The sequence below is a fragment of the Battus philenor genome, unplaced genomic scaffold (assembly GCF_028537555.1).
Source record: "Battus philenor isolate CCGP_79_NKW_IND1 unplaced genomic scaffold, ilBatPhil1.0.hap1 SCAF_29, whole genome shotgun sequence".
Lineage (NCBI taxonomy): Eukaryota > Metazoa > Arthropoda > Insecta > Lepidoptera > Papilionidae > Battus > Battus philenor.
Window position 1 is genome coordinate 4,545,135 of NW_027181692.1, and position 11,719 is coordinate 4,556,853.

General features: G+C 36.6%; 1 protein-coding gene across 1 annotated transcript; it reads right to left on the reverse strand.

Moving 5' to 3' along the window:
* Positions 1–1,135: 1,135 nt before the first annotated feature.
* Positions 1,136–11,107, reverse strand: LOC137926197 (transferrin-like). Its single transcript, XM_068769760.1, has 9 exons — positions 11,022–11,107; positions 9,755–9,906; positions 7,270–7,414; positions 6,747–6,898; positions 5,482–5,624; positions 4,462–4,671; positions 3,061–3,258; positions 2,258–2,661; positions 1,136–1,626 (listed from the first exon to the last, which is right to left on the reverse strand). Exons 2-9 carry the CDS (start codon positions 9,878–9,880, stop codon positions 1,160–1,162), a joined length of 1,845 nt encoding a protein of 614 aa, XP_068625861.1. The 5' UTR covers positions 9,881–9,906; positions 11,022–11,107; the 3' UTR covers positions 1,136–1,159.
* Positions 11,108–11,719: the final 612 nt, after the last annotated feature.

Below are 11,719 nucleotides of genomic sequence, written 5' to 3' on the forward strand. Positions count from 1 at the left end.
CCGCCACCGCCAAATTACTCAACACGTGTTTCACCCCTCCACGGGGCATCTTCAGGAGTTATGTTACACCGATTAGTGCCAAACACAGAGTCAGAAGTTCCTACCTCTTTTAAGACAATGACAGGCCAGCGTTCCTCAAACGCGGCCGGAAGATAGTGGAGGACGCAATAAAAGAAAAAAAACTGGTACAGGTCGGGTAAGTAACCAAATAAACAAGAGGTAGACAAAAGATACATAAAACTAAAATTAAAAGAACTAGGAAGAATTAATAAAAACCTAAAATAATGTAAGGTAAATAAAATAAGAACTGGAAACTGTGATATATTGTTATAAATTAGCATATTAAATAAGAATGCAAAATAGCACAAAATAAATATAAATTAAGGTACAGAAATGTGGATCTGTGATAATTAAGGAATGAGGCGAAGGTAGTAAGGCGATGAATGAATGGAAATAAGTATGAAAAAGAATGATAGAAAATTGTAGAATGAAAGAAGAGGAAAAACATACGACACGAAGAATGATAGAAGAGTACAGAAATATTAGGAAAATAAAGTAAAAAAATCATTAAAGAATGTCAAACCCTGTCCTACAACAAGACAGGGAGTAAAAGATAGAAGACTCCAATAACGAGGGCAATTTAAATTTAAAAAAGAACCGCTTTTAAGGTAGTGTAGATCGAGCTCAGCTCGGACTGCTATATTCTACAATATCACAGGATTTGGAGGCCGCCTTTGGCTGACGCTCCTTGGACTGACAGTACTTTAAAATCATTTATACATAGAGTTTCATGGGTTCGACCAATATTTAGCCACTTCCGCACATGCAGTGGTAGTCGTGCAACAAAGTGCACCGCCCGCCAGCCCGCTGATAAATGTGTATGCGGCAAGCAATGCGAATTACACAACTGCCACTCAACACGTGTTTCAAGGAAACTTTAATATATGATTTTTGTCTTAGTTTCTGTTGTCCTAATTTTATTCTTTTTGCGAACTGTATCCTATATTAATGTATATTTACACATTAAATCTATTTCTTACTTACATTATACCAAAATAAGTTATACGACCTTTATTTTGTGGGTTTAATAAAAAGGACGAATACTTAAAGTAAAAAAAAACCTCCATTATGTCATTAACATTTAATTCTAAAATACTTATTATCTAGTTAACATACAAAGGACTAGAGATACGACACACAGTAACAATGTAGGTGCTGATCTAAAGCTAGAATCTGGACTTAGGTCCGACGTTTGACAGGTGTCATTTTTGAGATCTGCTAAACTGCGTTCAAAACTAAGAGGTATTTTATCATATGGATACATCTTTAGCATGTCGTCTGAAGCTAAACTTTTCGTGTTATTGTGGAATAGAATATCCATTTGGTGATTAAACGGTCCGTACATTGAGAACATAGCGCTGTGGAATGGCTGATGTTTGCCGAATAGTTGATCTAGCTTCGTAAACACGTTCATGATCTCCTGTCGCCTCATTTTTGTATTCTTATTCGATATTAATACGTGGCCTATGTTCGACCAGCTGATGAAACAGTATTTGCGGTTCTCTTCAGGGCATACTGGAGTTATATCGACGATCTGCTGCGCCCATGGCTCATGGATAATATTTGCTGTAAGAAAAAAATATAATATCTAATTACGTTACATTTATTTTATAATTTATACTTTAAATAGAGCATTTTAGAGGTTTTCTTGATTTGAGACATACGTAACTGCCTCAGTATAAGCTACACGCTAACTCACGCATTGAGTGAAGTCGACTCTCTTTGAATATCTCATGTTTGACTGAATTTTAATGCAAATCGTACTCAAGAACGTCATAGCAACGGACGGCGTGCTCCAAGTAACGTTGTTGCAATAGGACATAGCATTGACAACCGCGTCCCATGCCACGTATACACCGCGTCATAAAATCCTCAATGAAATTATTGCCGCGGTCATATGAATAGTCATGTAATTTTTTAACACAAGCATACGTAGCCATGTGGTTTACTTCGCACAACAGTGTTTTACTTATAAAACATTACATTATTAATCTAAAAATTTATTTGGTTCCATTGTAAAATATGTCCTGAGTAACATTAACAACTTTTACTTCTTGTTTACTAATAATAATGAATAAAAATTAATTTGTTTTCTCTCGGCTCGGCTCGGTTTGGCGTTGGAGGTAATAAAAAATTAATTGATCATAACTTAAGAAAATAAACGTAGGGATTATATGAGATATTTAAATTGGTATACCTTTATATTTATTGTAGGTGTTCATACTAAAGAACGCAACATCAGTTCGCGCTTCCACCAAAGACCTCAACGCGTTCAATTCGCCGCTCATATTGTCGTCCTTTATACAGTTTTTGGTCAACTTGTCTACAACCTCCTTTGTAATGTTATGCTCTTCGATTCCTGGCGCACATATTTCACTAAAATAATTCATGAAACGTTCACATGGTACGTTTAGCTTCTCAGCGAAGTACTGTGAAACGGAATGCCATGCGACGCCATCAAAGCGCGGGAAAGCGGCTCTTTTTCCGCGCAAATCCGCCATTTTTGTTAACATGGCGTCTTTTCGTACGTACGCGACGACTGTATTAGTTTTTTCAACTATAGGAGTGGCTTCGTGTAACACCGCTTCGAGGGAGTAGTCCCTGAAAGAGAATATTTTTTACTATTGACAGTTACATGTTTATTATTTTACATTATTTAATTTACCCATTTAAAATTACGATGTAATTATTATGTCATTAGTACTTAACTGTGTTATAACTGTCAGTGTCTTTTTCGTTAAATATCGTAATAATTTAATAATAATAAAACCAAAAAAATTTATTATACATTTGAATAACGAAAAATTAAACTCAATTAAAATTTGTATCACCATATTCGCAACAGTTGTATATGTGAAGTTTGTTTTTATGTGTTGTTGTGTATTTAAGTACATAAAGAGTTGTACAGAAATTGTTAAGCAAGCAATTGTGAAGCAAGTTTTTAACTTTTTGCTAACACTTGTTTATGACGGTAATAATGATGAACCGATGAAAACAAACCTCATGCCCGGCACCAGCCAGTCGCTGTCAACGACCACAACGTCGCTGTCTCCCTTCCTCACGCTGGCCATGCAATCTCGCACGCTCGCTCTAATGGTGCACTGCAGCGGGGGAGTAATCCCATACACGGCGCCCGCTTCACCGAGCCACTCGCACTTGTTTTTCTCTAACAACGACTTAGTGCAGATTGTTATGTGCCTGTAATAAAAAAAAATAATTTAGAGTCCATCGCGTTGTAGAAAGAGGAGCTGAACACGGTGCTAGGGGGTGAGGACCCGCGTGGAAAGTTTCGGGAGATCCTCTTGCAAAGAATAGGCATTTGTCTTCACCGACCGTCTACTTCCTACCTAACTGAATTTTATAACATTATTACTGGTACTTGCTTGCTGCTTTGAAAGCTCGATTCAAAAAACGAACTGATGTTCGTAATGATAGGCCTATTCTATAAAAATAATAACAGACTCAAATTATAAAGAGGTTTCGCCGGTTATACCTTTCGTTCCTACTTCAACTCTATACAACCTCTGACAACTTGCATAGCAGATTTAGGGGCTCTCCTTGTAATACGAAGGGTTAACGCCAGACCTTTCCGTCATAAGAATCCAGCTTTTAAAGTCGGTTCCAAAAATAGTGCTCATGTTTACTGTTGACAGGCTTTTGTCAGAAGGATCTATATCCTTCAGTGAATTATGGATAAATTTCGCTATTATACCTTTCGCTCCTGCCTTTACCGCATAAAAATTCAGGTCTTGTGAAGGTTTTTACTGTCTAAGAAACATGATACTCCCGATGCCTTATGCAGTTTAATGTCAACTCTGTAAAGTGTCACATTGCTCGTAAATGACATTTTATTTGGCTGATGAGTAGTGAGAAGAGGCGGCCGGGGACAAAGGCTGTTTTGTGTTGCGTGGCTTTAAAGTAAGTACTAAAATTGAGTTTGTAATCCAGAACAATATCTAGTTAACGGACTTGCCTGGATCATGGCAATGGACTTTTCGTGAGAAAATGAGTTTTGGGGGTTTTAGAGGGGTAGCACTTTGAGAAGAGCATTGCCGCACTTTTGTTGGGATTCATTCCGATTATATATATATATATATTATAATACCGGGATCATTGTCCTGCCATGCCAGCATGCATGAAGATATATATACACACATATATATATACATGATATATATATAAGTATGGAGGGAGTCGTCTGCAAATAGGGCTTTGATGCGTGGTATGTTGTTGATGTAAAGCGCGGATCAGCCCTAAAATCGATCCATTACTTGAAGTGATAAACGTTCAATCGTTCACAAAGTCTCTGTTATTAAATAGTTATAACCCAGGACGACATCTAAATATCTTACTTGTGATGCATAAAAATAAGACTAAATTTTCTGTTAAAGTTAAATTTACCTTGGCGGGTCGCAGCCGGCTTGGCTGTATGCTTCGCGGAATCCACGGGCAGCGGCCAGGTAGTCGAGGGGCGCGCGCGGGGGGAGCATGGGCGCCGGAGCCGCTCGCAGTTCCAGCAGAGACGCAAGTGCTCCATGCCAGTGCGTGTCTACGGCAGCCGTGTTGCCTGATATCGTGCTGGCCAACGCGCTCACCGCCGCAGCCGCTTTCCTGTCAACGTTTGATCATAATATAAGTAAAATATTCATCAATCGAGGAGAAACTGATTCGGATTATTTTATTAAACCCAGTATATTTATTACCAGTCGGTCTCGTGCGAAACGAGTCCAGATCTTATATCACTGGGAACACCAATCTCAGATTATACTAAATAGAAGTTTCTTCCACCACTACTTCTCCCTGCGCTAACGCTTTCTGAAATGCTGATAATGATAGCCAGGCAAGCATTTGCTGCAAAATAATTTTCAGCTCTCTCTGGTGCTTTTATGGCGAAAAGCTATGAAGGTATTATCGACGAGTAACAGCTCAGGCCGTGTTTCTTTAGTAGAGGACCTATTCACCCAATCGATTCGAAGGCCACCTACTACAGTTATTTTTATAACCGAGGCTTGAAGAGCCCTTGAGTTTTGATAACCAAAACGAAGTTTGTAATGTGGGGCTGTAAATGCTGATATACCAACGGCGAATATCTGACAGAAAACAAACTTGAACGTTAATACGAAATTAAGCATCTTACATAATTACTACGTAATTACTTTTCTTAAGATGTTGGCGTGTTCGCATTGTAAGATCATGAAATTATTGAAAATTAATTATTGTAGAATTTAATCATCATATCAGCCGTAAGACGTCCACAGCTGGATTTAGGCTTGACACATAAATTTCAAAAGGATCAATTAGAAGCAGCCATCATCTCTGATTCGTACCAAGCTGGGTTTGTAGGTCCGTGGTCTGTACTTTAAGGTCCCAGCGACCACATGTAGAAATCTAGTGGTGATAATATGTAATAAGTGTGTTTACCGTTTCGCCACAATGACCGGCCAGGGTCGGTTAAGCCAGACGCAGGGCTGCGTGTTATTGGCCAGCGACTGCCAGCTACCATCCCGGCATAGATACGCGAGATGATCCGTAGATATCTGCAAACGTGATGGCGGCTCGTCCAGCTGCAATCAAGGTTTGTGTTAAAAATTTAGAAGACATCCGAGACATATCAATACATTTTGAAGATCTAAAATGTGGTCTGATTTGTCGAATAACTTAAATAGATAAATGTAGAAATATTTTTGAGCTTCACTTTTTGGAATAACTAAAAATAACATTTATTACTTGTTACTGTTTTATGAGATGAATCGCGCAATGATTTACTGTCGATAAGTCTTTTTAGTAATCACCTTATCCGTCTCGGGTTATTACTGATTTCTTTTAATTTATGCACAAATGAAGATAAACGGTTTGTTCTTAATATTTTGATACACAAAACTAAATTTAATAATCAGTTTAAATTAAAATTGTTTATATTTTAATTATTAATCATCATGAAAAAATTTGTCTCAATTAGTTTACGAGTTGTGTTCATCTGTCTATCAACATCACTCTCATGCCGGGCAATGGGCGCCCACTACAAGGCAATGGCCTTATCCAAAGATCGCCACGATGATTGTTGTTGCGATGGCCGCATGCAACTAATAAGTCTGCTTATGCTAACAATTAATAGTGATACGCCGCTACCTTTATTTTCCTCAACTAAGCAGGTCCTTACTTCAAGGTAGCTTGAAGGAGTTCATAATCCTAGATCATTGTACTGGCCGAGAAGCAAAGGATACATTCCAGTACATCTCTGTTTGTTAAAAGCCATATTGCGTGATTTTGCTTAAATTAATAATAGCTGAGCGATCTTTAAATTTTAAATGTTAATTCCATATTATCATGTCTAAAGGTATAGGGTCATAGATAGTCGCTTGGACCTTAAAAGTCTGAATGAACCATTCCGTTGGCACAGACCGACAAGCGCAATCTAAGATGTTGTCACAAGACAGACAGAAGACCTTATTAAAGTCGTCAGAAGACTTTAAATTCAAGCTGTTTGCAACCGGTCTTATTCTAAACCAATGTGGAAGGCTTCTGGTTGAAACGATGTTGGTGATGGTTCTAGCTAGTTAATCTTATTATATTAATAGTTCTAGCTAGTTGGTTCTAGATAGTTCTAGCTAGGATAAGCAAGAGATGTATGTTGTGCGAGTGAACTCATTACGCATGTGCTTTATCTTCGATGAACACAATGTTACCTTGAAATACGCGATGACGTCATCGAGCTCAGCCCACATGACTTCACCAGCTCCCTCGGACAAGCAAGTTAGGGCTCCAGTGTCGCCCCAATATCGGTCCGCCTTAGAACACGAAGTCCGACATAATTCGCAAAGGGTAGAATACTTCTTCTCTGTTTTAGATCGAAGAAGAAAGGTTAAGTAAATTTGTGTAACATTATATTATATTATCCGTGAAATGTGCAAATTTACGTAATGTGGAAAATTGATTATAATTATTTTTATTAACATCCAATATATATAGATTATTATTGTTTACATAGATTAAAAATTATAAAAAAAGAACTTATATGCTTGAGTTACTTTATAAGTAACTAAAAAAACTTTATTAGTATCTTATGTGTGAATTTATCCGTTAAATCAATTATTGTTTTTTCGCGCCAAAACAACTATAACCTCAAAAACTCTTATATTCTTCTATCTTAGAGATCTTCCACTAAAATATGGAAGGATACCAGTAAACAAGAGCAGTGATTGAACTCACTCAATTCCGCATCCCGTGCGCTGTCAGGCACCCAGGGTCCAGCCTTGCATGCCTTGCCGAAGAACTCTGCAACAGCCTTGATCCTGTTCTCCGTGAGGGAAAGTCCCGGGTCACATGACCGCGTGATCACCAACGACTCCAGGTACTGTAGAAGAACAATGTATATAGTACTATTGGTATAACCTAATGATTGGGAACTTTGAGAACAGTATAATCCGTAAGTTAGGAGTGGGTTAGAGAGGGTGATCTTCCCTGGAAGAAAAATAAATACAACTTCGGTGAACAAATATATAATAAATTTGTATGCGGTGGAGGTAGAAGCGAGAGGTACGAAAGCGTAATCTCTCTATAACCTGGTGAAGGAGTTAGATCAGGCAAGAGGAAATATCTGCTCATTTTTGAAATGGGCTTCCAAAGCAGCATTAGTGGAATCATCTCTGTTGTTGGTTAGGTAGGGAGAGGAGTGTGATCGGTGAAGGTGAATACTCAACCTGTAGAGTTTGAGTGAGGGGCAGAGGTCCTTGCATTCACAAATTCAGGTTATTTTATAGTTACTACGTGAGTCGTAGTATAATGAATATAATGTATTGTAGCAATAGTATAATTCTTCTTCTTCTTCTTGAAGTGCCTCTCCAACTAGTGGAGGTTGGCTATCAGCTTCTTGCTCTCTTCTTTATTTTTGGTTCTGCGTAATAGCTCAGCAGCGCTGGCGATTCCGGTCCACTCTCTAATGTTACGAAGCCACGACTTCTTTCTCCTACCAACCTTCCTTTTACCAGCGACCTTTCCCATCATGATAAGTTGAAGGAGATTGTATCGTTGGTGTCGAAGAACGTGTCCCAAGTAATAGTATAATTAATATAATTTAAATTTGTGTTTATAAATGCAGTACAGTAGTTTAGTGTGTAATGTAAAGCTCCTTATTCGCGCTACCTTCATTCGCGTTTTCACGATTACCGGATCAATTAAATGCGACCCAATTCTATTTTCGCGACTAAAAATTTCTTTATTCACGGATCTAATAAGTGCATACATAATAATGAAAGGATTCAATAGATATTTAACCCAATATCCTTTGTAAATCCCGTCAAATGGACTAGTAAAAATTTCAAATTCAGGAATTGCTTGAAGCGGAACATGAAGATTTGATTGAAACGAACTCGGAGGAAATTCACAGCACATTGAAGAAGACGCTTCAACAAGCACTGGAAACGTGACATTTAATTTGCAAAATCTTAGCGAAGGTTTAAGAAACGCAAATGAGCTTTGCGATTTCTTTAAGAACATTGATCCATCTATGGAGTGAAGTTCTATTTTTAAGAGACAAATTGCTAATACGACTGTTGCCTATCAGTCAGAATAGAAAGGGCTTTTAAACATTGAAAGGCAAGAGAAAATCACAAAACTCTTCAAACTATTGCTTAAACCATAAGATAATTAATTAAAATATTAAAAAACTTCAATAAAACTGAAATGTTTATGATTGTTTTTTATTTTGTCACCTAGGAACGTATCCCCATTATCCCATATAGATCACCATTCCGTATTCACGGTTTCTGTTTTCGCGGCGTATTAATATAACATATATCCCGCGAATATAAGCTTTTATTGTGAATCGCACGCCCGGTAAGGATTTACGTAACGCTTGTAATATGCATGTATATACAGAATGTAAATGATTTAATTTATAATCTTCACTATTTTTTAAATATATCTGAGAATAGTAGTAAAACTGTGATTATATATATGTTGACGAGAGTTTTAATAGAGCTTGACATCAATGACTCGCCGTCTAATCAAAGCAAGTGGTTTCTCTGCAAATTTTTAACCAAACTGTCGTATATAAGCAATCTAAAAGCGGATTGGAATGCTGAGAGACGTTTGATATACTGTTGTATAGCTCTAGAGCTGATCCTCGATTTTTAAAATATAATGACTTATTATTACGTTATTAAATAAATACATTTAATTTTTTTTAAGTTAAATGGTTTTTTGATATCCATATTGTGGTGGTTGTGAAAAAATATGTACCTAGTCCGCCATACTGGAAAGGCGTCCATCTTGAATTTGAAATTTTGACATAATCATCGTCTTTTACTAGTGTAGCCCTTTCCATATTGAGGGGGTTAAGGAAAAATATGTAATCCGCCATTTTGTATCGGCGGCCATCTTAGATTTATAATGTTATTGATTTTATTGTATTGTATTGTCATCTAAATTAAATGTGTGTACCAAATTTCAGATCAATGTGACAACGGGAAGGTGCTTAAATTTCAATTTCTAATTTTGACCCAAATAAACAAATTCCGTACGGGTCGAACTAAATAAAACCATTTTAATATAAATATTATTAGGTTGATGAATATAGATTCGCTACGAGGGAGTCTAAAAATCAAACATTCAATTTGTAGAAAGACTATTACAAGAATCTATTACAAATTATTTATATGGGCAGTCGTAAATAAACGAATATCCGAGTTCATACCCCGGAGAGAGTGTCACTGAGAGGGCGTAGGTCATCGACCCCGACGCCAGGGTGACAGAGGGAGCTGTTCCGAAGTATGGAGGCCAGAGGAGCTTCGCCTCCTAATAGGATTCTTCTGTTTACCATCGCTACCACACTGCGCTCGAAGTCCTCTGCAATAAAGCATTTATTTTTGTATTAAATTTACTTTTTTGATTTAAGAGATATTTTCTGTAAGATATGTAACTGACCCTTCGTGATATCTCTGGAACCATAACGACCAGGAGAATATATTGTTAAATAAATCTAATTACAGCATTTAAAAGTTGTAGTTGATCATAATGCGTGCAAATTGTATGTTGACTCATTGACATGGTTGATATAATAATGTTTAACATTTTAAAATTTCGTTTAAAAGAGCAACTGTTGAGTTTTTGGCCGGATTTTCTTGATATATCAGTGTACCGAGTCTTTAGCTTACCACTTACAATGTTGAAATAATTGAAGATTTGAAACAAATAAATGAATTTAATTTTAAGGCTGAGGCTTATTATTAATTAATTTTAAAGCTAATATTCCCTTCACCGAGTAGAGGACAGCTAAGAACGAATTTTACGAAATTCCATCCGCAAGAGGTTTGAGGGGCGTCCAAGTTCGTGAAACGGGTGGAGACAGCTGTTTTTTTTAATAAAACAATTTCAACAAGAACTTTGTGTCTGAAATTTGAATATAGCTATGAATTTTTAATAAAAAACGTTAAGTATTTCATTTGTTTCAAAGAATACGGTCTGACAATTAGTAAAATTACTACAGATGTTAATTATGTGTACGCATGAAGTCTGTCATAAAAATTGATAATTCATTTTTGTAAAAGTGGCTGGACTCTTTCGTTAATTAAAAAACAAGGAAAAAAATAACGTAATAATTGATTAAAAATTACTTTACTTTACATAATTAATATTCGGTATATATAAGTTGATTGAGCTTAATTTATCTATCTGCTTTTGTCATTGTTGTACATATATTGTGAATATTGTACACAACTTAAACAGGTTGTTGTATCAGAAGTTTTAATTATTATAACGCCATTATAATATATTTCCTACTTATGTGTTATTCTAGGTAAACAAATAACAACATATACATTTTTGTAATAGTGGTCGTGACACACAAGCAATTATCGTTGCTGTTGTTCTAGTCGGACAACTGCTAGTATGGCAGACACTATGCATGAGCAAATAATAATAATAATATTATGTCTCGCTTCGTCTCATGAGAAAAAACTTACTATCTCTGTCACGCAATTCATGGGTAACCAAAACGTCCACGTTGGCCCATTGAGCAGCGATCAGGTCCTCTGGGCTGAAGACTCCAAAGTCGACAGTGCCCTTGCTGATTCTTCGGAGACAGTCCAACCTGGAACCAAGTGTGTGTATTATGTAAAACCGTTAGAGAAAAGAACTAAAAATAGTACTATACATATAAATCAAAGTCCAGCCGATATTCGGCTACCCCAAGAAATCAATTAAATTTGGATGTTTTAATTCTTTTGGTAGTTAAACGACTTCTATTACTAATGATGAATTAAAAACTTTCAAATTTGGAGCACTGCAGTATTTTCCCTGTTGTTTAAACATCGTTCATAGTAACGTCAACACAAAACAAAAATAAAGCAGATAGAGAGATTTGCTGATCCATTGCAATGGTGAAATGAAAATAAAATTAATTAACTTTTTAATGGAAATAATTTTAAAACGCATTGAATAGATTTTTATTTATACTTCTGGAGTTGGGTATTGAAAAACTTTACGCGGACGGTTACGAGCGAGTCGACGATACAAAAGTGCGTGTAAATGCCTACTTTTATAAAGATATTTTGAATTTGGAATAATCATCATCGTCATTTTAGACGCAGTAAGACGTCCACTGCGAGTTGTGTTAAATATCATCGATGGGGGAAGCTTAGATAGCCCTATACATGTCCAA

Coding starts and splice junctions, on each gene's coding strand:
- LOC137926197 (XM_068769760.1), bottom strand. CDS start 9,880: ATGGTAAACAGAAGAATCCTATTAGGAGGCGAAGCTCCTCTGGCCTCC. Junction 6,899..7,269: donor CGCACGGGATGCGGAATTGA/GTGAGTTCAATC, acceptor GATCTAAAACAG/AGAAGAAGTATTCTACCCTT. Junction 3,259..4,461: donor GCCGGCTGCGACCCGCCAAG/GTAAATTTAACT, acceptor TTTTTATTACAG/GCACATAACAATCTGCACTA.